Raw genomic sequence first — 25,462 nt, 5'->3', positions numbered from 1 at the left:
ATCGGTTGCACGTAAGATGACGTCAGGTCACGACAGAATGACATTTGTTTTGAGAATAAATTTTCTTTCACACAAGACAAACCACTGGCCGGCAGTTTAGTAAGTGAGTATCCGTGTGTGTATTCAGTGAACTGCCTCGACTTTGTAGAGCTTCAGTTCATCCCGACATGGGAAACTGTTTGAAAAGCTCTGGACAGGACGATATTTCGCTTTTACACGACGAAGAAAGTGCCGATTCACCAACAACTGGCGAACCACCACCGCCATATCAGGTATATATGGTGAAAATTGCCTCATCACTCAAATACATGAAGATACTTCGTTTTTTGATTTCGCTGCCAATGATTTGAAGTCATGTATGGTGTATTTTATTGCAGGAGGAAGCGCCTATCTTTATTCAAAGTCAACACGCTCCGCATTTACTTTCGGAGGAGCAGCAGATTCGCTTAGCTCAACGTCTAGGTCTTATTCAACATCTTCCCGTTGGTAAATACGATGGATCTAAAGGGAAAAAACGCGAGTATGTAACAGCTTAGCCATTGTATTATGAAATGATTTACGTCAACGCTAGATATCTTCTGTAGATATTGCAAATAGTTTCAAAGTAAGGTGAAGAGTTGAGAGAAAAATATTGCTCAAAGTAAGCTATTTTCTTATGAAATGCGATGAATATTTTATTCAAAACATTCGAGTTATAAACCCTTGGTGTTGTTTCTGAATAACCCACATTTCGTCAAGTGGAAACTTTTTGAATACAATAGAATTTTTCCGTGATAATCTTGTGTATTTAGCTTCGTAATGTGTTTCTACTTCCAAGAACAACACGTTGCGAACCTGGAAGGAGGACATGCCAATTTTTTGTGTATCATATATTTTTCTTTTTGTCCGTGTTTATCGAGGACAGATGTGCGTTAATATTCGAAAGACGGCGTGAAAATTAATTGCTGTGTAAAGTACCCGTGTTTGCTTTTTATGAATTTTGGTGCCTTATCACCAATAGATGATTGAAGGAAAAAGGAGAAACAATTAGATGCACGCAATGTAACAGTTCAGGACTCGAGCCTTTGTATCGATCAACTTGCTTTCTTGTCTACCATCACTTCCGGTCTGAGAAGTCTTATTTCCTACGCGGAACTCAAAAATGCTTCAAGTCATGACGTTGGACGCTGTTTTGCACATGTAAGAAAATTTTCACTCACAAAGAATTGATTTACAGTCAAATTTACCGTGAATATTACTTCCCAAGACAATTGCTGGAAATTTTTCAAAACGAAACAAAATCTGCATAAACTAAAACAAGAGTGAAAGTAAATTCTAGTTTCTGAGTGCTTGGCATTAAGTAAGTGAGTTATGTTTTTCCTTTTGTTTATGTTTTATATTGACATTCTGCTCACAAGTTCAAGTCTAGCTAATTTACATGAGATAAGGTAAACACAAAATTCTCAGAAATCCAAGCAAAATTCTTTGGCAAATCACTTATTAAAATTTGCGTGAGAAAAAGCATGTTTTGGTCATTAATAGACCGTGTAACGACATGTTTGTGAATCGAAATGTTGATCAATAGGCATGCTACGTGACCTGGAGTCATGCAAATATATTTGCCAGCATTATAATAATTTGGTCATATTCAGTGTTTACCTCATTTAAATAATGATATATTATGAGGGGGAAAAAACCCTTTGCCTTAAAAATTAGAGTATTTTTGTAATTTATTTTTAAAAACCAGAGTGGTAATATTTAGGGCTTTTTTGGTGATTCATTGTAGCTCGAAACCTTAGCTAGGCCTCGGCAAACGGGAAAGAAAGGAAGGACTTTGTACCCTTTTACAGCATGTGGTTGAACATCAGTCAAGTAAATCACATGTGCATCTTGTGCATTTTTTGGTGAAGCAGATCATGGCAGAGTCTCATTAATATTTAGTGCTGTTAAACAGAGAAGAGTAGGCTTTTGGGGATATGTTCTTAAGGTCACTGAACTTTTTTTTTAATCCAGTTTCAGCCCAAGAGGAAGTTTACTTTTGGATCAAATAACTTGGTTTCACTTACCTAATATACATACTCTCCCACCCCTGCCCCGGGATCACTCAGTAATGAGGTAGTATCTCCCAGGGGTGGGGTGGGTGGTAGGGCTGACAGTACTCCTTGTTTTTTTAAAGTGGAAGTATCACACAAATTTGATGTAATTTCGAAATCCAAAAATGTTTGTCTGCAGTCAACAGAACCAAAGAAATAATAATAATAATTGTCTAGTTTTATTATGAATTACCACCCCAGTGCAATAAAACTGTTGATAATTTAGTGGTTCTGGCCAGAGACAGAGTAGGTCAGAATGGATTGAAACATGAAAAATTTTAGGCTAACATTTTCCAAGCTCTCACATTTTTGTTTCCAAAATGCGCCAAAACAGATCACAAGTTGTTCCTTTCAAGAACTGAGTTGATTTCTTTCCTCTCGTTGTTCTAGAATTATTTGGTAGCTAAGTGTAGGCCTTATTTCATCATTTTTAATAAGAGGTCAGCAACCCCATGACACTTCCTGTTTAAGCTACGGAAACTTGAGCTGGCTGTGTGGACCCTAAATATTACTTGATCTACTTTAATTTTAGATTAATTTAAACTTTGATCTTCTTTTCCATCAGGTGTGTAATATGTATGACTGACTTTGCAATGGGTGATCCAATTCGGTTTCTTCCTTGTATGCACATTTACCACAAAGACTGCATAGAAGACTGGCTGGTGCGATCATTCACGTGTCCTTCATGTATGGAGCCTGTAGAGGCAGCGCTACTGTCAACATACTATGAAGCGTCGACAGAATAACAACAACATACAGAGTAAAAAATTACCAACCAAGATGATAGGCAACAAATTGAAGACATTTTTTAATTAGAATCTTAATGAAGAGGCATCTGCACCCTGTGGCTTTGAGTTTTTTAAAAGTTACATATTGGTGTTGCCCACTCAAGTCCTGGGGAAAAAATTAAGAAAGGTTACGGTTCTAATCAATTATTAAATTAAATAAGGAAATATTTTGAGGATAATTTTTAATTAAGGGTCTGGTGTACATGTAGGTAGTAATTATTTGAATCACAATGTTCATGTGTTAGTTCTGTTACTGCATGTAACTATTTTATGTCTTAAAATAGATGCAGATTTCTCAGACGTGATTTAACGGCTATGATTTTACTGTCATGATTTGCTTATGATGAGGCAATGGTGAGAGAAATTCCACCATAAAAATGAGTCAGTTTAAAGACCGCTTAATTCATGAAATGCAAATGTCATGCAGATTTCGCTACATAGTAATTACACACTTAAGCTTGTACCAACAGATAACAGCCTTGTAAGTTATTTTGAAAATAATCTTATTTTGAATTTCCTACTATACAAGTCTTAATTATCTTGATGTTAAATGTTTTTTGATAACTTGCTAAAGAAATACTGAGAAGTTATAGTTAGTCTATGCCAAAGTTTATAATTTATTTATATTTTGTTTCACTGATTAGGATTTTTACAATCAATTTTCGTTTGATTCCAGCTTGAACTTTTATTTCTTTCTCAATCAGTTTGTACCAAGTAAAACCTTCAAGTCTTGTTTAAAAACTAAATAACCTTGCAAGTGAAGGTGGTAGTTGACAATGGAAATCATTTCTTGCATCAGATATCACCCAGACATGATTGGGGGGGGGGGGGGGGTGGGGGGCAGGGGGTAAAGGAGAGGGGTGACCTTTCTTGCCCCCTCACCCCAAAAGACACCTTGGCTGGAGAGACTGTTACTGAGAGGAGAGCATATTTTTCTCAAACAACAACAAAAATGCCTGATTTTTTTGTTTGTCCAAAGGGTACTTCCCAAATTGTATGCATTATGAAGCTGGGATTCTCAGCTGGCTTATATACCTGTGACATTGTGTAAAGGTAGGTTGCTAAAATCAATCTTTCACTTTCTTAAAAAAAGGGACCCACTTGTAACTTGTAGGTCAATATTTATGTTTGAAAATTAATATTTTGCATCGGAAAAGATGCATTTAAATGGGTACGGCCAGGTTTGTAAACATTTCAAGGTGTTTTGCTTGGAACAGATTGCTGTGAGCTACATTGTATGAGGGAATTACTGTGAATTAAGTTGCTACAAGATACAACTGAAAGCTGAAATTTTGATTGTTCTTTCCAATAACGGATAGGTAAAATACATTCTTTGATGCATTATTAAACAACAGCATAGGATACGAAAGTATGAGATCTCGACATCACAAAACACATACATTGTACAAATGTATCAATAAGGATATCTTCTTTGCATTCTACTGCTGTTTTTAACTCAGAGCTCTGGACAAAACGTTCTGAAATTGTCTGTTGATTTTCTCTCAAGACATTTAAAACAATGGCAAATTTACCCCATTATGTTTCTAATGAGTTTCCGGATTTGCTTCCTAGTAACTGTTAATTCAGCTAAGAATTAAACACAGAAAAACAGCTTTCTGAGTGTACAAGGTTACTTTAAAAAAAAAATAACAGAACTATGTACGTGTTACCTACTTTCTCGTACAGTCCACGATGTTGGCAAGCTTCAGATTTTGAAAGCAACTTGACTGACCACAGTTGTGAGTCATTAGGAAGTATGCCATTTTTGAAAATGAAAAGTTGTGTTTCACTGTTTTTATTTAATGACAACTTTATTAAAATCTTTTTATTAAAGTTGAAATAACTTAAACATCTTTAATAAATAATTCTTTTAGTGACGTCTTTGGTTAGTAAAATCTAACCTTTTTATATTAAATTTTGCATAGAACTATACCACAAAATGTAAAATTATGTATCATTAATTTTATGACTAACAGCTTTTTGTACATAGCCAACTTCTTGTAATAATTTAATATTTTAAAATGTAAAATACAACGTCATCTAAACTTGTAAATAAATTTGAAATATGATAATATGAAGTGTTGGTATTTGTTTCATTGACAGTTTACTGTTCCACGCAGTACAGCCGTAACGTTGACTATCTCGACTTCTCCACAGGTTAGCCAAAGGTTGTTTGGCTGAAAGTTGAAAATACAATATAATTGGCCTTTTACTCTTTGTACCTCACTTACTTTAGTCTCCTTCGCAGCTGTTCTATGTCTTGTCATGCAATGTTCCTACCCACAAATTTGCGGGGATGAGTGTTGCGTGACGAGACACAGAATGGCTGCGAGGGAGACTACACTCACTTGTGATTTGGGGTAAAGCTTTGGACACTTTCTAGAAAAAAAAATATTAAGCATCCTTTGAAATATTTTATTACAGTACATCTCTTAGTTGTTACGTGCGGTGTGATTGGCCAATTTTGCAGGCTGTATTTCACTGTACAGCCCGCTAAACCACAACTACCAGTAGTTTCCTTTCCCGCACACCCGATTAACCTCAGAGATATAATAAATATCTTAGTTACTAACCTTGTTTTCTCGGTCCGTACTGTAAGTTGTGGATCCTTGTTTTTTCCCTTGATTTATGGCCCGTGCACTTTGCGCTTGGGCCATGAATCAATGGGAAAATACTCGGTTCGTAACTTACAGTACAGACCTCAAACTTGGTTAGTAAGAGGTATTTATGCTTCTAATCGGTGAAAACAAATAGTAGATAAAAACAAGTCTGAAGTTTGTACACATGCACTGTCTATGGTCACCCAATGGTTTTTTGGTGGACATCTGTTTGGAAGGCCTTAAAGTTGCCTCAGAAATTCGGATTTAGTCGTGAAGAAAATCTGAAGTTTTCTTTAGCAAAATGTTAGCTCCAAATTTTTTAGCACTGGAAAACTAATTCCTTTTGTTTTCGAAGGGGCCAGTATGCTGTTAAAAATGAGAAGAAAATGTCAGCTAGTATTTTTGTACAGCCAACAACAGATCTTAAATTTGGGGAATAAAATTCAGTTTTCTAAAACTTTCTGCCGCTTAAATTTTCAGTTAAAGCATCCGAACAGATCAATCTTGTCACACGAATACGTGTTTAAATGAACACAAAACAAGGGAGACGACATTTTAAGTCTTATATGCTTAAATGTTTTTGTTGCGTGACTTTGACTGTCACACAAGCTATCTCTTGTCGTAAAATGAGCTACTGAACAACTCTTGAAAAACACCATTTCCACCCAAAATTTCCATAGTCATATTACTATCTCAAAGCAATGAATAAACAACTTTATACAGGAAATGTTAAATCTTTCCAACCCTTCCTTCCATTTGGGTGGAAACAGCACCTTTCAAGAGTTCCAGCTCGTGTTGTGACCGGCAGTAGCTTGCGTAAGGGTGCGAGTCTGCAACCATTGGATTTCCTTGTGATGCCTTTACTGGTTGGAAGCATAACTTAAAGGGCACTAGTCAGCCACACCTTTGTTTTTGTTTATATGCCAGAGTTTGGCTATTATATTTTATTTGGAGCATGTCGAAATGAATGAAATCACTGTGAAACTACTAAAGATAATGAAACATACTTTCAGGAAAACAACTTAAAGTAAAGCAATAAGATTTCGCTTGACCATGCAATATCAATAATGTCGATGGCATCGCAAATGGGAGAGGCTGACTAGTGTCCTTTAAAGGGTCAAAAATTAAAAAAATAACCAAATACACAATAATTTATTGGAACAAAAGTGACAAAAAACAAACAAATAGTACCACAGGGTTGGAAAATGTTCAGGGTCAATCTAATGGACACATTAACACACCACACAGTGTGATTTGTGGCTGAGCTGTGCGACTCTAAAGCCACGGCTACATGTTCCAACATTAATGTTCAACATTTGTTTTACAACAAGTAGGACGCCCAGCTAAACGTCATTTAACACCTCTCTGACATTCATCCAACAAAAAATCTTGATCCAACATTGTCTAACTTCGGGTGCTAAACATTTCAACATTGTTGAACCAACACATGTACAACAATGTTAGAACATTGTTTTTTTTTTAGCCACAGGGATCATCAGACAGTTTTACTAACATTCTCTGATGGCCCATCAATCACAAGTGAGCATCTAAAGCCTCCAGATACTTTGAAGAGATCAGTTTGGGGACCAGAAGATGCCTGAAAATGAGAAATAAAAATTCACTTGCAACATTTGTCTAGTGAGCTCATGGGTAAGAACATGCATGTATTGAGTTTTTTAAAAGAAATATGATGTAATGGTGTGTGGACAAGCATGATTTTTTTTGCGTCACTCCTGTGTTATGCTTGCAGCTCATGGTTCCACTAATGAGTTTTGAACATTTTATGACATCCTTTTATGTTCTATAAGAGTATAGACCATAGAAAACTGCTGTCGATTAGTTGCTTAGGTAATGTTCACCTTCTAAACCTTGGTTTGTTCTTACCTGATAGGCAAAATGAACATGAGTAGAACAGGAAAAACCATCTTAAGGTAAGGCAGTGGGGCAAAACCAAATCCACACAAGACACCAAGCTGTAGGTACTGAAGAGCAGTGTAGATGTGCATCTTCCTTTGAGGGACATGACGAATGTAGTGATTGGGAGGATATGCAGCCTGTAATGGTAATTTTTAAATTAGTAGGAGTGTTTATAGAGTACTAACGTGTGACATCGCATCACAATATTTGAATTTTTGAAAATTATTATGTGATTTATTACGATGTTTGCAAAGAGCATAATGAAGAATGCATACTTGCCAAAAATCAGCATCTTATTGCATCTTGGGAGTGGGATATTGGGACTTTTATGCTCTAATGACTCCATACAAATCCTTCTAATTTTGTCTGGATTTGTATGCTGGGGCTCGTTGGAGCATAATAACAACTTACGTCTAATATCTCGCATCTCGCAACATGTTTTACAATGGATAAATTTCATTGCATTAAAAATTGCTGCCAGCAATGTAGACTTCACTTTCTATTCTGCAACAGCTCTTGCGTGTACAGCTGTAGTTTGTCTTGTAGTGATTTTATCTATTGCAATATGCATTAAATTATACAATATTCTGTACAACTTTTCTTGCATTGCTGTTAAAGGACTAGTTGTGCAAAAGATTGCGCAGTATAACCAACCCTTGTTTGTTCTCAAACAGCCTATCCACAATTGACCAAAAGTCATTCACTTATTGGAAAGTAATTTTGCATGCTCAAAATGTTTAGGCTGAGCCATTTCTAACCTGTTCTGTGAGCAGCAGCAATGCTCTCTCAAACATCTGATTACCATCTAATGCTGTTATGGCCATGAACAGGAACAAGCCATCGAGCACTGGTGTAGGAATCAGTGTGAGGGGAGTCGGCAACATCAATAGGGACAATGCAATCAGAAGGCTTGACAGTAAACCAGTTAATCTTGTTTCTCTTACTTTTACAATGCTGAAAATGAAATCAAATTTTTGTAACAGTAGCATAGATTTTAAACATTTCAACACAACCACATAACATTTGAGTTTGGAAGATATATTTCGGATACTTCAGTATCTATCGTCAGTTCAAGGATGTTTTGAAATTTTTGACTATACATGTATGCATAAGGCAGATCACAAGGAAGTTGTTACAGTGAGCAAATCCTGGGTTAATGTGAAATATTTTGTGATTTGAACCAGTTTATTAACTAAACAGTAAGGTTAGCATTTTTCCAAAAGAGTTTTCCTTTTCAGTTTTGATTTAGCCTTTTCTTTACCTGTAACTCAAAAGCAGCTTTTAAAAACGTTTTTAATAAGTGAGATGAAAATCTTGGTTAACTTTTAATCAGGGATTAGCATTAATTGGCTTTCAAACAGCTGGACACAGACCTTTTAAAAAAAATGCGTAAGTCCTAATATCAGTGGGCCCCCCATAGCTTTTTCATACTTACATTTCAAACACGTGTCCCCTGTCTACTCTTTCTTCCACATCAGCCAATGCTCTTACATGGAGGGGAGAGTGTGGCAGGGCAGCATGAACCCATGGCAGGCCAAACACAGAGAGGACTCCATTTACCAAAGCCACTATCAGCAAGTCCCAATGGTAAGCACTGCCTTTCTTTAATCTGAAAGGACCCAAGATTTTAGCTTGAAAGTGAATGAATGAATGAACAAATTTTATTTAACCATGGTATTTACATCAGTAAATGGCTACTGCTTTGCAGAAAAGCGGTGTGTAAAGTAATACAAGTTTTTCATCAGTTAAAATGGACTTAAGCTCAATGTACAGTACTTAAATGACAGCATGCTCAGGCTATTAATATTTGTTCTTTAAAAGCAGAGAGGGTGGGAGTTGTTCTTTCATGATACAGCATGGCGTTCCGTATCTTTGTTCTGACAAAAGAAAAACTGCTGCTTTTAACAAAGTCAGTGTTATATTTTTGGAGGAGAAGTCTACATTCACTCTCTTGTAGCACATATTAAGCACTGTTGCTTTTTTCTAAAAAGATTGATAAGATAACCTGGAGCTTTGTTGTTTAAAACTAAATTGTACATAACGATTGCCAAATGATTTTCCATTTCCTGTTGGTAAATCATAACCTGGTCAATTGCAGTGAATTTTTTTTCAGCAAACTGGTGTTGGAAAGATCTTAGCCCATAATCATAGGCTTTTGTTGCAAACAAAGCGCAAAGTGACAGACAAAACATTGGAGTGACATTTCCTGATGGAATTCAAGGTCCCATGTAAAAACTCCGGTGAATCTGAGCTAAAAGAACAAAAAGAGATCTGGAAAGTCATTTGGGTTGATTATGCTCTCAGCCACTCAAATTTCAATAGACAATAATTATTGTCTCAGTCTGCTATCAAAGGCAGCTCCTGTGCCTGTGTGGTGTTTTCAACAAAGAGCTAACAATCCACCTGTTTCCAGGGTTGTTGACCATGGCGCTTGAAATGTTCTGATCCATGAAGAACAGCAGAGAAAGGGAAAAGCCCAGGCCCATGCCTGCAAACACGGCTCCCCAGGTGAGCTTGTGAAGAGGAGCAGTAACAAAGGAAAATGAACTAGCAGCTTGAAACTGGTATCCTGTTTGTGGAAAATGAACAATGAATGCAAGGTAAATGATATTTAGAACTAAAAGCAATGTTGCTAAAAGAGTTGATACACTCTCTGTTATTGGGTACAGTTTAAACACTCATCATTCAGTAGCTGATGGAAATACCATGTATAAATAAAGTTATCCTATCCTATCCTATTGTATTGCTTGTTCCCCTGTTCCCCCCCCCCCCACCCCCGCTTATCAATGTTGAACAAAATTTGCAATAACATACAACCAAGCAAGCCTCAACATTGAAAGGGGGAAGGGGAGGGCGCTCTCAAAGTACATTACATTGTTCATTGTCCTTTAAGAGTGAGTTGTTTGCAAGGAATAGAAAAAATGCTGAGAGTATCGCAACCTTTTTGCAACATTATTGCTTGTAGCAGCTTGTTGGTGGAAAATGGACAATACAAGGAAAATGATGATTAGAACTCTTTTTGAATCTTATAATTAGATCTTTGCTCTCATTTGACTTAGGCTTTTTGCCCCTATTGGGGAAGGGGGGGGGGGGTGGTAGGGTTACTGGAAAGTAGCTGCTTTGTTGGCTTGATCCCGACCCCAACTAACTGTGCTCAAGGTAGATTAGCCTGCCTTGGACTTAACCCGTACTTCCTGCAACAGCTGCAACAATATTGCAGGAAGTATTGCAGTTGCAATTGTTGCAACTGTAGTTTTTAGCATCCTACAGTGTAACATGTACCTTCTCTACAACTTGTCTCTCAGTTTCCCTCGTTTAGTAACTCTGTAAGTATACATTGTCTGCCCTGAGCTGCCCCGGTAATATCTAGTTAACTTTGCATTGAAAGTTGTGCAACATCTGTTACACAAAATGCTATAAACACCCCCTTTTAATGCAACTACAAAACAGCAGATTGTCTTGGAGTTGCAGCTAGGATGCACTGCATAGTGCAACAAAACACTTCAAAAAGTAAAAAGTAGCATTTTTCATGTTATCTCTGTCAGTTCATACTTACTTCCAATGTCCCTCACAAAATATGAAGCAACAAAGGACAAGGCTAGAACAGCCACCACAAGCGCATAATCAGCCAAGGCTTCACGCTTACCAGCATCAAGAAATGGGCTGCAAAAATAAGAAAAACAAAAGACCAGGGGTTTTATTAATTCTTGTAATAGGAGAGTTCTTAATGGTAAAACGGGCGCCACTCATTAATGTGTCTTGTTTAGACTGGCTTTTAATCTCTTAGGGGTATATAATGGTAAAATCCGAGACTGGCTGTGCCAAGGCCTCCATCAAAAATTCAAGAATGAGACTTCACCACTTTTTTTCAAATCTGGATGTGGCAACAGCAACATTGAATTAACCCTTTCACGGTAAACCCCTAAGAGTGACTAGCATCCAATTTCTCATTACAATATTCACTGTTGATCAACCACTCAGGTTATGAGAATAATGGAAATGATTACCAAGGACAAGTTGTTTTGATGTGTTAACAAACTCTCCTTACTAGTCCCATAAGAAATATTTGAGAACAGTTATCAATATGAGAAAATGAATATTGATATCGGGGATGGCTATTATAGTGCTCATTACCTTTTACGGAAATTATAGAGTGCCAGACCCAGCCAGACTGTTCCTAAGCTTATTACAGCATAAGACAAACCACCTTCTCTGTGGCACAATGAATCATCACTTAATTTAGTACAGTTGATAGATGTCTGGGCAATATTCCCAGCTGAGGAATTCCAGCAAGAACTTGGGCAGTGAAGGTTTGAATATTCTGCAAATCAAAACCATAAAAAATTGAATTAATACAGACCTGAAAATTCAAGGAGATTAAAATTTCACATCTCATAAATTTCTCATAAATTAGCAAATCAAGATGAAAAATTAAATGACATAATACCTTTGACAATACTACTGACTGCATCTACTGTGAATGCAAGGGATATGAACAAGGCAAAGATTTCTTCTGTAGACCTGAACAAATCAGAAAAAATAAATGTTTATGGAAAAACTCAAAACATAAAATATAGAAAAAAATCATTTTAATTATTTAATGGACACGTCTCAGGAAACGCTGACTGTTCTCCCTTAAAAGGACAGAAACCATAAAATACAGATGGGTAGTTTGCATTGTAGCCAGCAAAATTGAACACAAAAACACACAAATGTTCCATTCAGGATCAACAATTTTCAGACAGTTTAACTGTGCAATTTCATGTATTAAAAGTTGTGAAAAAGTGGCAGACTGACCAAATGTGACGCAACACTTGGTCTCATTTGACAAATCACATAACGTTCAATCAGATTCAGCTGATAAATAAACCAATGTTAGTAATGGTTAATACATAATAATTATTATAGTGCAATCTTTGTGTATCATATTTTTCCTATCATTTGACCAAAACAACTTACTACTACTTGAATGGTTCTGCTCATTAATTTTGTTCTGTTAATTGTGTATTTATTCCTTACTCTACCTATCTCTAGTTTTTTCCCTATTTTTGGTTTTTCATTTCAATGATACGTTTTTCAATGAAGAATTCAAAAATGCACTCAATCTGATGGTAAAAATTTGGATTGGATTACTTCATCTCTATGGGGTAAAAAGAGGCTGGTTGCAAAAAAAAAAAAAAAAACCAAAAAAAAAAGAAAAAGAAAGAAAAGAAAACAAAAACAAAAACAAAAAAAATTCAAATCATTTGGCTGTTAGATCAAGCTTCAATTTCAAGGTTTTACTAATGGAACCAGTTTTACGCTAAACCATTAGGAGATTCATTTTTCACTTTCATAAGGAATGCCTGTCCTGTTTTGACCTTCTACTCAAAACAAAACAAAATGTGGAGACTGGTTTACCTTGTCGACCATTTCATAATCTGTGAAAGTCCAAATGTGGAGTAAATAAGGATGAAAAAAGAATTCCATAATCCCGTACAGGAATATAATGCGAAAAAATCCAAATCAAAGTCTGCTGAGATGTTGTAGATCACTAAAAAGAATGAAAAATGTTAATAAATTAACCTTTTAACCTCTAATATCAATAAAAAAAATCTCCTATCTTGTCCTCATACTTTTCTTATAAAAGTACTTTGGAGAACCCAGAAGTGATCATATCTTAATTCTCACGACCTCAGGGGTTGCATAACATTGATATCACAAGGAGAAATTTGATGCTGATCACTGTTAGGACTTGAAGGGTTAAATAGACCACTTTCTAATCATAATGTACTCCATAGACATAGAAAACATAGCAAGACAAATAGTGGTGGATATACATGTACTCTCAGTCTGGGAAAAGCTTATTATAAATCATAAAACAACAGTACAATGAACAAGTATTAAAAAGCAGTAAGAGTATAAAATTAAAAATTTAAAACAGCTGACAACATAACTAAACTTACATGTAAAAAAAAAAGTATGATTGGTGCAAATCTACAGAAATGGGTCCCAATAATTTATTGCATATTTTCAATATTTGTAAGTATCCCACCATGTTGGAATTGAAAGATGACACTAAATTAAAGGAATTTTTAAACAACTGGAACTCTATAGTACCCAGAAGGATGATACACACAATAGGAATATTTAAAAGTATTAGAGTCAAATACACACAAAGACTTAACAGAGTTGGGAGGGAGAAAAGCAATCAAGACAGAATGAAGTACTAATATCATTGAAGTGGTGCGTGGAAAATGGCCCTAAGTGACTCTTGATCTCATGTTAAATTCTCCCTCTTTTTACAAGGAAACATAAAGTAATTTGGATGAGAATCTAGCAGTTTATCAAAGTCACTTCTAGGGCTATTTTCCGGCACCCCTTCAACAATTAATTATTGTTTCAACTAAAACTTGTAAGAAGCCTGACTAACGAAGACCAAAGCTTGTTGGTATGAACTACAGACTTAAATTTTTATTTTGCATTCACTGTCAGTATCACAGACTGGAGTGCTATACCATTGACAGATATTTCTTACACCCAACTTATTTTCTTTTAGGGTGTAGTTTGGATGCTCTACCACTGGTCATAGCGACTCAGTGGCAGAGAATCCATTAGTAATCGTAAAGTCATAGGGTTGGCTCCTGTCGGGAGAATTCAGATTTTCTTTATCTGAGTATGCCTGCATCCGTCAACTCTGATCAGTACTGTCGGGATGATATTAATTATGATTCCACAAGTGCGTGTTGGATACAAGATGATAGATAGCCAATATAAGGCGCCTAGCGCCAAGTTGGCTATACTCATCTCAAATCCAACAAGCGTGAACAATCAAGAAATATTGATAGCTTGTGTTCATTTCGCTTTGCAAGAACAATAAGAAGACAATTTAATGGTTACCATTTCTTGGGCATGGTATAATGTCTCATATACCATGGCCCCTAAGCCAATCAAATCCCTGGAATTGCATTATACAATGATCCAGTTTTTAATAACATGCATTATTGGTAACTATATTTCAGTACATACCTTTCACATAGAGTGCCAAAGGGGCAGTGGTAAGCAACACAATTAATGGTTGTCCTCCAAAGAGAGCAAATAATATCCCTCCAACAGACTGTGATATAATTACTTTCTGAACATCTACAAAGAGAAAGTCATACAGTTGTCTGGTGAACAGAAATTTAGGGAAGGCAATTATAGTGCATGGTTCAGACAAGAAGTCTCAAAGTCTGGAAAACCTTTTGATCTGCCTTTTCTCCTCAATAATTAATTCCTTATGGTACTAGTTGAACAAATTTGTTCTATAAACATCAAGACATTTTCTTTCTAGTGATTATTTTGTTTCTCTCTGTACCCTTTGCGTGTGATCAAGTAGTATTATTATATTTTAAGGAACTATTAGGGCGAAAGTAGAGTAATACTAAGTAGTAGTATGCAGTGTATATATGGATATTTTGGCAGGCAAGTGAGTGCTATAACAAGCCGCCAAAGTTTTGTGGTGCAGCTTAAAATTCATTTTCACCCTGAAAAAGTTACATTACACCCTGAAAGGTAATGAGATTCAAGGCTGTTGCCTAAGAAAAATTTCAAGGAGCCTGCAACGCCAATAGCCGAGAAGTTAGGAGCCCAACATGTGAAGTGTTAGGTGCTGCTGTAAACGATTTAGGCACCTAGAGCATTTTTTTGGGTGGCCCAGGCTACAAGGCCCCTGTAAGGCAGTATCCTTGAGATGAATCTATAGAAATAAAATTTTTATAACAGTGCTCAGGATTTGCCAACTCTTGCTTTGGGAAAGGATGTTGGCATCCAAGCTTTCTATCTTTCCATGTAGCGTGATCCACTAAACCAACCTATCTGTCCTTTTGTATTTCGGCCATTGAGGACGCCAAAAGCAATCGATGGCAGAAGGCAGGCAAAGTACAAGAACAGTGTGGTAGAAACCATCTTAGGAATGGTGTGGCGACCCCTCATTCCTGTTGACGTAGAAATTTAAAGCTTGTTCAACATGTTATAATCAGAGGATGAAGTTTCAATTATTATCTCTATAAATCACACTAATTTGTTAACAATACTTTATAAATGAAATGATAAAATACATAATAATAACCTTTTAAGCCCTAACAGTGATTAGCATCAAATTTGCCCTTGTAATATCAATGCTTATTCAACCTCTGAGGTCATGAGAATTAAGGATATGATCACCCAAGGTGAAATTTCTTCATATTAATTTTTAATAACTTCTGCCCAATATTTTTATAAGAAATTTATGGGGACAAGATAGGAGAATTTGTTCTTTGATTTTTAGGGGTTTAAGGGTTACATGTACATCAGGGCAAAATCTGTCGCTGATTTACAGATACTATTACAAATTCATTTAATATTTACAGTGGAACCTCGATTTAACGAAGTCGCTGGGGACTGGCCAAATTTGTTCGTTAAATCAAGGTTCGTTATATCGAAAACCTCGATATAACGAACTTGAAGGGAAACGACTAAAATATTCGTTATATTGAGGTCATAGTTAATGATTGATTCTCAACACAGGTAACTTTTGTCACGCAATTCAATGCAATTTTCGTCACCCAGAATTGCCGCGTTTTGAGATGCAATTCATTGAGCATGGTGGCTTTCAATAGTAATTATTTTCACTTTTGAGCAGACGCGCAACTTTGTTTACAAAAAAACGACACTTTCAGAGTGTTGATCTGTTCAGCGTTTATCTTCTGTTGCGTGTTGACGTTGTAATTCGTTATATCGAGATAGATTTTACGTTTGGGCTTCCGGATTATGTTCGTTATATTGAAGAGTTCATTATATCGAGGTTCGTTATATCGAGGTTCTATTCCATACATTTTACTGTAACTTTGGCCGGGACATAGAATATCGTTCGTTATATCGAGGACTTCCTTAAATAGAGGTTTGTTAAATCGAGGTTCCACTGTAATTGTATATGTTATTCTTTAGAATTTATTGTCAGTGTCATTTTCTCCTCAACTTACCATCTTTAAAGTCTGATAAATAATGCGGCCATCTTCTTTGCAAATCCCTCACAAGCCCTCGTCCAAATGCACAAAGTTCAGATTTCTATCAGTTTGCAAACAAATTGAAACATTATTGTGAGTATACAAGACTGTACACCCATTAAATAAGTATGTAATCATGATTCTCTGAATATTGGGAAAATCCTTCAAATGATTTTTGCTTGTGATGTTTCCAAACCTGAGAGGAGATCACCACCTGGTGAAAAATTTAACTGCCATTTGTCTGAAGAAGACATGTACTTCCAACAACAGCGAGTTTTAAATGTACGACATATTTTATTGTCCCTATATATATCATTACCTTCCGTTCGTCTCTTTGGTTGATAAATGAGGATTTCGGGTGAAGCATAGATTGTCTCTTAGAGGGCCGCTCCTTTGAATGTGTCTGCGAAGACAGCCACTTTGCGCGGTCAGCTAACACTTTCTGTTGACAAACAGGACACAAAATAATAGTTTACATGAACAGAATTAGTTGAACTTGTATTGGAGATATATAGTTTGTTTGAAAGCTGGTTTCTACTCTAATATGTTGTGTTCCTTCAAGATGGGATAGAATACTCTGACTAGCAGGCTTTATAAGCCTGAAATTCAGTATGGGGAATTCATTTTTGAACTAGTTTTTCAAATTAATCTAATATTTTATTTAAATGTCATGCTAAACATGAATTGTGCCATACTATCAGAGTATTCTTTTGCTGTTTGTCCCAGGTTTTTTTATATGCCAGAGTTGTTCCCAACCTCACAAACAACAGAATATTACTCTACTAGTAGACAGAACATTTGGCCTTACAGTCAACCTATGCCACGCATAACCATTATTTCCGGGAATGAAATGAACATTCAAATTTCCTCTTTGTAATCTGATATCCGGCATTTGAATGGAACCTTGAACATTTCTCTGGAAATCATTCCAAAAAAGACCCATTAACTGAAAAGAAAATCAAAATACTCGGGATTCATAGCTTTATACAGCCAATAAACTAGGGAAATTTCTATGAAAACTGAAATCTCGCTGGTGATGTTTAAAACTGACCTGTACATTTCAAAATTCTGTTCAATTTTCAAAAATACCTGTCACACATTATGTAGATTGACTGTTAACTTGCAAAGGTCTGGCATACCAAGCGACCACGAAGGAAAGCAGTCAAATATCACATTTCAATGCACAATATGCAAAAGATATTGAAAACAGTTACAGAGCACTAATTCCACAACTAATTGTGAATACTGAAGTCATTTTGACAATATCAGGACAATAAACCTTGAACTGCTCCTCTGTTTCTACTTCAATAAGTAGCTGCCTTGTCTCTATATCTGCTAGCAATGTTGCAAAGGTTCTTCCCATCTCCAAAGAGCTTTTAGTGCTTTTCTACAGGATAAAAAAAGGTGAAATTTTTCATAGACACCCAAGCAAGGAAATAAGGAAATTAGCAAAGTCATGCAGATCGTTCTTCTATACAGTATAAGGTTATAACTAATTCTGCAAAATACATTTATTTAATTGATAATTGTAATCAGATGCCATGGTAAATTCTAAAATCTGATTGTCTAACAGCAAATAAACCTTTTGTCTTCTTTCTTCTTATTTCTTCATTTCTTTCCCGATTGTCATACGAGAAGAACATTAACATGATCAAGGAAAAAAAAAAATTCTGTCAATCATATACACTTTATTAATAATCAAGTAGCTACATGAATATTATAAGGAGGAATTAAATTCTGCTCACTTTCCTCTAAGGCAAAATGACATTTTCTCCAGATCCAGGACTTCAAACTCAATGTCCATGTATGATATACCATTTTAAAGCTACTCATGAGTGTATTTCATAACTGATAATTAATTATGAATGAGAAAAGTTATGGCTTTGAGATAAATGGCCTTAACATGGAAAAATTTAAAAGTTCAAAAACATCCCAATGCTTGTGTAATATTAAGTATACCCCTAAACTATAGCTTATTTCTTATATTAAGACCCACAACTTCTAGGGGAAAAAAGTTGAAAGGTTATGGGGGTGGTCAACCATATCACATTATGGAAGGGGTTAAGTTTTCATCCTTTTAATGAGTAGACCTTCAGAAGACCATCTTGGTGCCAAAAATTCATAGAAATCTTAGGGATTAAAGGGTTTTAAGGGTTAAAGGTTAGCATTAAGGTTCCACAAATCTTGACCCCTTGTGCAATCAGTCAGATTGACCATTCATGGCGCATAAAAAAAACATATTAAGCATAATTGTTTCAGCAGTACTCACGGTTTTACTTGGAGCAAGAACTAAGACCACCAGATGAGTCTCCTCTAGAGTCCTTCCAAGGTTGACAGAATGCTTTAGCTGAGCAACAGCAACATGACTCTGTTGTAATGATGGCAGCTCTCCTCTGCAGACAGTCAATTAAAATGATAATAGGCAATCGTAATGAACCAAGCTCCCAAATTGACCACTTTACACATTTCTGCTTTCTACTAAATATACTACATTTAGCTAAAAACAGCAATGCCTGATAATGATTGTTTTAAAATCGTCAAATCTGACAGTCAATCTTCCTGTGTAGTGGTAGTTTGAAATTTTATGTAGGCCAGGCAGGTAGTGAAAATCTACTCACACTGCTGGAAAAGATTAGCTTTAAACTAGTAAATTGAATGGCCAAGTTTGAGAGACTTCTCTGACCATTTGAAATAGCAAAGATAAAATAATGAGAATGATGTATTATTCAGTGAGAGACACAGGCAAACTCGGAAAAAGGAAATCTGAGTGCTCCTATCAGGAGTTGTCAACCTAAGACTTTCCGATTTCTAGTTCGGATGCTCTACCACTGAGCTACAGGAGACTTGTGGGAGCTAAGGCCATTAAACTAGGTTCATGGGACAAACATCCTGTATATTGCTGCTAGGATTGGAAGGTCAATGTGTGGCATATGCGCAATGGAATAAATGTGATGGTATTTTTTTAATAGTTTTGTGGGATACAAATGCTTGTAAAATTTCAATAGTTATAGAACATTTGATTTCGTCTTCCTCTAACACCATGGCCTACATCATAGTTAATGGAGGGACTCTGGTTACAAGCTGAGGCTACTGCTTAGCAAGAGCCTGGTAGCCTGGGGTTCCCTAGCCTCCCACCCAGACGTTCTTAGTGGTTCGTCACGCGTTCCTGCCCCACGAATGTCTGCTGAAACGAACAGCCACTTCCGTTCGTTGACTGCGGACCAATTAGGAGCCGTTTCCCAACTTTGGGTAAACTCGTGTTTGATAATAAAAATATTACTGTAGACAGGATGGCGGACTTAAATGTGGTTTTTGGTCATGTGTGCCAAACGTTTGCTATAAGGGAGTTGAATGCATATCCAAGAGAAGTCATAGTGCAACTTGGGCAGACGAAAACTGATGTGTTCGTAAACCTTCCAACTGGTTATGGAAAGTCACTTATTTATCAAGCTCTATCGTTTGTTTACAATTCAATTCTTCAAGCTGCTGATCACTGATTGTTGTTGTGGTTTAATTTCGCCGCTTGTAAATCTTATGAAAGACCAGGTAGACAAACTGGCAAATCTTGGAATTCTTGCCGCTTCTCTCACTGAAATCACTGAAGAAAATGCAAAGAGTGTTGTGGAAGGAAAAATTTCAATCGTATAATTTTATGCACGTCCGGAAGCGGGGTTGAAAAATATCTCCACGGTTGATGATTTTCATTGTTTCGCAGCATGTGATTGGCTTTACTTGTCATAATGAGTCAATGCTGATTGGTCTGTTCAGACAAAGGCAATTTGCCGACGAAGAGAAGTGGCTGTTCGTTTCAGCAGACGTTCGTGTGGTAGGAACGCGTGACGAACCCCTAAGAACGTCTGCGGGGGAGGCTAGGGGTTTCCAAGATAATCAGAGGATGAAAGTGTCACTTACAGAGCAATAAGCCAGTTCTGTGTTTCCTCCCATCCTCCTCCTTCAGATATTTCAGTGCCTTGGATTATTTGTGATAAGCAGTGGACTACAAGGAGAATAAAGCATCAAACAGTGATCACTTCTCAAGCCAACCAACCCAGCCCCCCCCCCCCCCCCCCACACACACACACACCATCACAGAAGAGATTGGAAATTTCAGGGGGTGGGTGAAATTTCCAGAGGGCTAGGGTAGTTTTTTTTTTAGAGATTTAGGGATTTTGCAAATGGATGTGGCTTATAGCTTAATTTGACATGGCATTTTGGCTGTTTGCCTTTTTGACGATTTTGATAGAATATAACTGTAATTCCATTTAATTGTTTTCTTTTTTAAGCTTGCTCTACATTCTAAGAATTACTCTTGTAGTTTTTAGGATATTCATCTGCGATTAGTAACCTTGGATCGTTGAAAAAAGGCCCCGAAGAAATTTATTATTATTATTATAATTATTATATCATTGCATTTGACGTAGAAAGAACGCACCCCTAATACAGATTGGAGTCAAAATTGTACGGGACTATCAATCAATGAATGAATGGATCTTGGGACACATATCTGGCATTCCCACAGATTTTGCAGGGGCGGATGACATCATCACCGACTTGGTAAAAGAGAGATAGCCTTTTTTCTATTTATTGTTATTATTATTATTATTATTATTATTATTATTATCATTATTATCATTATTATCATTATTATCATTATTATTATTATTATCATTATTATTATTATTATTATTAAATAAATGTAGTAATGTAAGTTTTGCTAACCTGAATCATGTGTGAAGAAGGCCATCCTGGCTGTATCAAAATCAATATCTTCCCCATCAGAATCGGCGATGATTTTATTCAGCATTGTGTCAACAATCCCTTGCAAGCTTGTCTCATGAAGTCCAAGAAGTAGAGTTGGTCGTTCAAGGAAAATGTCAACATCTTTAGCTGCTCGGATTTCACCAGAAAAGTTCTTGGACGGGAGTTTCTGAAGCAATGATTTGAAGCAAAAGTTTCAAGATCAGTTCTCTTCCATAAAATAAAATAGACCAAAAGCCAACATTATTTTGTTGGAAGCTGTGATTTTGGACAAAACTGAACAAACCTTGAAGGAAACTGTATGCTCACCTGGTGACTTGAAAGCATAAGAGAAGTGTCAGGGCCATCTCCTTCATCTAAATGAAGAAAAACATTTCATTCTTAAAAGCATGTTCTAAGCAACATTAAGCCTCAATCCTTGCTGTATTCATGAACAGGCTTTTATCATAAAGCCATGATCCAATAAGATTAAGATATCCATTAAGTCTTTCCTCAATTCTAGTAGTGGTCTTCCCACAACAAAATAAAACAGTATCGTCAGCATACATACCTCTTACTAACCAGGTTCAAGGTCCGTACTGTAAGTGACAGATCCTTTTTTTTTCTGTTGATTTATGGCCTGTGTGCTTTACGCTTGGGCCATAAATGAATGAGAAAATACAAAGATCCATCACTTACAGTATGGACAGAGAAAATGAGGTTAGTAACATATCTATTATATCTCTGAGATTAATCGGGCGTGCAGGAAAGGAAACAGTTTCCAAGTTAGCGGGCTGTACGGTGAAATACAGCCTGCAAAATTGACCAATCACACCGCGTGTACTAACTGAGAGATATAACAAGTTAGTATAATACACTTGGGAGGAATGGTAGGTTTTATAAGTCATTCATAAACGACAAACAACAGAGCACCAAAGATCGATCCCTATGTCACACCAATTAAAATATTCAGGGTCTGAAAGTGTCACCTAAGAGCCAACAGCCTGAACATTACCACTGATGCTCTAGCTTGATCCACTATACCCAGGGCAGATAGAGATGGAGTTTGTTATCCCGTCTTTCTTATGAAGGAGGTGGGGTGGAAGGATACTCCTCAGAAATTTTGCTAAAGTTGTGATCCTCAGTTCTCAAAGTCCTGGTCCTTTCTGAGATCACCAAAATGAGTCATTTTGTGTACCCATTTTCATATTTTTTCTGAAATTCTCTGAAAATTATCCATAATCCTGTTCAGACCAAATACATAGTCCATGCTGGTTTTTGAACACAACATTCAAGGAGTATTCAAGGAGTATTCAAGCACTAAAAACTGAGTTTTCAAGCCTGAGTATTCAAAGCAAGTTTACTTTGTCTTGCACTATGTTTCAAAATGCTCCCCCAGATATAATCTGTCCCCAATTTTGAAATCTTATTTTCAAGCACTTTCAGTAAAAATTCTTCTTTTTGAGGGTTTTTCAAACATCCTTGAAATCTAAAATTAAATTCCAGGGCTTTTCAAGGACTTCAAGGAGTGGCACGAATCCTGCAATTAATCGACTGTAAATTGTGCTTTATTGATCACAAGACTACGACATCAAATTATAAATTTTGGCTACTGCGATCGTCTTTCTTTCACATTTAAAGACGGGAATCAGAACAATCCACCCTTTGCACCTCCTAAGTTGTATTTTTCAGGGATTCACAACTCTCTCAAAAGAAAAAAGCAACTGTTTTGCAATCAATGAACCAATATATGACCATAACAGTTCCCAAACAAAACCATTAAATGTATGACATACCTATTACATAGCATGAGAAGCACTCTACCCCTCCCCCTTGAATCATTTCAGGTTTAGGCATATTGATATAATAATTTCTCAAACTCCCTCACTCTTGGGTAGCTAAGTAGGCTTTAGAATGCCGACTTAAGAATACTCCACCCTACAATCAAGGAAACTCCTTGAATACTTGTTAGGTTTGGCACATGACAAATGTGATGCTTGAATCGGGCCAAAGTTTATGTTTGGGCTCATCACACAATGCGTTCCCTCCTCTAACCGATGAGCCCAAACAACGGCTGCGAAGGAGACTAATGCTAACTTTAATAATATGCTGTTCATCCAAGATCAATAGAAATGAAAGGGTACCTGGAAAAAAAGCCCAAAGAGACTTCTGATAAATAAAGTCACTTGGGTCTTATTCCGCACATCCCTTCAATAAGTCTGATGTTTTTTTTTTCTCTCAAGACCGAGCTCAGCTGTAGTAATTAAAGGACTTGAGATAGAAATAAATTGACAAGAATCTTAATCCTACAGAGCATTTAATTACGTGTATATTAATTTACGGTACTTTGCACATCCAAGTTTACTGTAACTTTATAAAATTATCATTCCTTTAAGCTTATACAAGGTCAGTAACTTCCCAGTTGTGTTTTCAAAGCATGCATGATGAACACGTGGAGAATTAGGTCCCCACATGACATCAGTCATGCCTTTCTCAGCAGTTTAGTTCAGAGAGCGTCTAGTTTAGAAAGAAATTAGCACCGAATAACCTGAAGTGAACCACCGACAACTAACTCGTTACTTAAATATGTGAAACTGATCAACGTCATCTATGCGAACAGTGATGAGTCACCGAGTGGGTACAAGACAAACAAAACCGTAAAAATTCCAAGAAAATTTCCACGCAACACAGAAATACCTTGTAAGGACACAAACGGCACTCGGTCTGACATATATATACTCTGCTTCCTATTTCTTTATAAAGTACACAGCTCTTACCGTCATCTAAAAATGACTCTGCTATTGTCTCATCTTCCAGCTGTTGTCTGCTTTCAGGATGCAACGCAATGATCTCCAAATCTTTGTCTTCCCCGCTTGAAAATGAATGCATTGGCACAGCAGTTAGGTCTGTTTCATTTTCGTTTGGAGATTCTTTAGTGGCATGGCGACCATTCCCTCTAGTATCTTTCTCGGTGGAATCATTGATTTTCCCTTCCTTCAGACCATCTAAACATCGAGTAAAGGATCTCTCCATATTTTCTTTCGGAAGCACAGATCACGTCAAACACTTTGAAAGGTTGGAAATCACTTCCGAAGCCACATACATGTCTTATAAACCACCAGGTAATAGTTTCTCGGTATTTGAAGAACAATTTCGAATATTAAAAATACCCTTAGCTAGTCAGCTGCTTGCCAACCGAATACTGGCAACGGAATACACGAACACAGCGGCACTCTTTGCCTTTGACCACACTGCTTTGCCGCCATTTTATCAAATAGCTACTTACTACAGTGCTCTATTCTGATTGGCTAAAGACTACAATATATTGAATGAAAGCCAATGAAATGATAGCAAGCTCTTTTCGGTTCCGCTGGGGGTCATTGATGTACCCTAAGTCCCCCCCCCCCTCTCCCCCCTTTTTCCCCGCCCCTGAGAAGATTGGGAGCTTTAGCAACGACGACAGCGACGGAAGCGAAAACGCCACTATTAAATGTCTTCGCGTTGTTTCAAACATCGTCGTGATTATTCCAACTCATGTAGGTGAAATTTCCTGGAGTTGAATTCTTGGAGACCGCACGCAAGTTGAGAAAGAGAAAGAAAAATTCGTCGTGTTTACGTCCTCCACAAAACGTCCCATCAGCAAATTTCACGTCCTAGTCGTGCAATGACGACAAAGAAATGTACCAAAAAGTGTAATTCGTGTTGATATTTCTGGGCTTGCAAGGAAAACATCACTTATTCGAATCTGAATCGGAAATGGAGCTTAACTTTTTGTTCAATAAACCCACCTTTGTACAGAAATTTCCGTCTCCATTCTGACCCCAGTCTTGACAACAAAATGCTAAATTTTTTTGTCACTCAAAAATGGGCAAGCCGATTGCGGACCCACCAGCCAATAGTAAGCCCACAAGTAAAAGTTCAAAGGATACTCCTTTCATAAGCTTTCTTCCCTTTTCCCGTGATTGCAAGTCGAAGCTTGGTTTTATGTATCGGTTCACAAGATCGACTTTTATTGGACAACACGTTAACTTTGTTTGCATAACGGAGACAGCAATCTAGGAAACCGAAACTGGAGATGCAATTTTATTAGTTTCATCTGCAATGAACATGAAACGCGCGCCGTGTCACTTTTTACACATTACTTCCGCCCAAGATTTAATCAATTCACGCGATTGTGTCACCTAGTAGACAATAAGTAGAGACCAGGTGTGTCTTTACCCATTTTATTATTATTCCCCAACTGCAGTGACTGGGAAAATGTACTGTTATTATTAATGTAAGAGAATAAAAAGAGGCAGAGTTAACAAAGAGAGTTAACAAAATTACACAGAAAACAAACTCGT

At 36.8% G+C, this 25,462-nt stretch overlaps 2 protein-coding genes across 4 annotated transcripts; one reads left to right on the top strand and one right to left on the bottom strand.

Annotated features, from left to right (window-relative positions):
* The first annotated feature begins 39 nt into the window (after positions 1–39).
* On the top strand, positions 40–4,938 carry LOC146456908 (RING finger protein 11-like). Its single transcript, XM_085092551.1, has 3 exons — positions 40–272; positions 378–520; positions 2,638–4,938. Exons 1-3 carry the CDS (start codon positions 168–170, stop codon positions 2,816–2,818), a joined length of 429 nt encoding a protein of 142 aa, XP_084948677.1. The 5' UTR covers positions 40–167; the 3' UTR covers positions 2,819–4,938.
* On the bottom strand, positions 4,640–24,339 carry LOC146456907 (solute carrier family 4 member 11-like). 3 transcript variants are annotated; one of them, XR_014858673.1, is made up of 20 exons: positions 23,897–24,339; positions 21,450–21,496; positions 21,102–21,309; positions 20,295–20,379; positions 18,652–18,775; positions 17,662–17,769; positions 16,702–16,824; positions 16,359–16,443; positions 15,210–15,332; positions 14,386–14,499; positions 12,778–12,910; positions 11,825–11,898; positions 11,512–11,698; positions 10,934–11,040; positions 9,781–9,946; positions 8,813–8,986; positions 8,136–8,331; positions 7,345–7,514; positions 6,623–7,057; positions 4,640–6,339 (listed from the first exon to the last, which is right to left on the bottom strand). XR_014858673.1 is itself a non-coding variant. In XM_085092520.1 (19 exons), the coding sequence occupies exons 1-19, from the start codon at positions 24,150–24,152 to the stop codon at positions 6,994–6,996; spliced, it is 2,544 nt and encodes an 847-aa protein (XP_084948646.1). In that variant the 5' UTR covers positions 24,153–24,339; the 3' UTR covers positions 4,640–6,993. The 3 variants fall into 3 exon arrangements, 2 of the variants coding, with proteins under 2 accessions (XP_084948646.1, XP_084948647.1); XM_085092520.1 differs by having other exon boundaries at positions 4,640–7,057; XM_085092521.1 differs by lacking the exon at positions 23,897–24,339 and adding an exon at positions 22,916–23,019 and having other exon boundaries at positions 4,640–7,057.
* Positions 24,340–25,462: the final 1,123 nt, after the last annotated feature.

The sequence above is a fragment of the Pavona decussata genome, unplaced genomic scaffold, assembly GCF_977016875.1.
Source record: "Pavona decussata unplaced genomic scaffold, jaPavDecu1.1 SCAFFOLD_253, whole genome shotgun sequence".
Lineage (NCBI taxonomy): Eukaryota > Metazoa > Cnidaria > Anthozoa > Scleractinia > Agariciidae > Pavona > Pavona decussata.
The sequence above is the reverse complement of the archived record's forward strand: the minus strand, read 5'-3'. Positions and strand labels throughout refer to the sequence as shown.

What these genes read in the sequence shown, in the direction of transcription:
- LOC146456907 (XM_085092520.1), bottom strand. Translation starts at nt 24,152, where the DNA reads ATGGAGAGATCCTTTACTCGATGTTTAGATGGTCTGAAGGAAGGGAAA. An exon ending in TTCTTGCTCCAAGTAAAACC is followed by an intron (nt 17,770 to 18,651) that starts GTGAGTACTGCT and finishes TTTATCCTGTAG; the next exon opens with AAAAGCACTAAAAGCTCTTT. An exon ending in TTTTGTGAGGGACATTGGAA is followed by an intron (nt 9,947 to 10,933) that starts GTAAGTATGAAC and finishes TTCCACAAACAG; the next exon opens with GATACCAGTTTCAAGCTGCT.
- LOC146456908 (XM_085092551.1), top strand. Translation starts at nt 168, where the DNA reads ATGGGAAACTGTTTGAAAAGCTCTGGACAGGACGATATTTCGCTTTTA. An exon ending in AACCACCACCGCCATATCAG is followed by an intron (nt 273 to 377) that starts GTATATATGGTG and finishes ATTTTATTGCAG; the next exon opens with GAGGAAGCGCCTATCTTTAT. An exon ending in TCTAAAGGGAAAAAACGCGA is followed by an intron (nt 521 to 2,637) that starts GTATGTAACAGC and finishes CTTTTCCATCAG; the next exon opens with GTGTGTAATATGTATGACTG.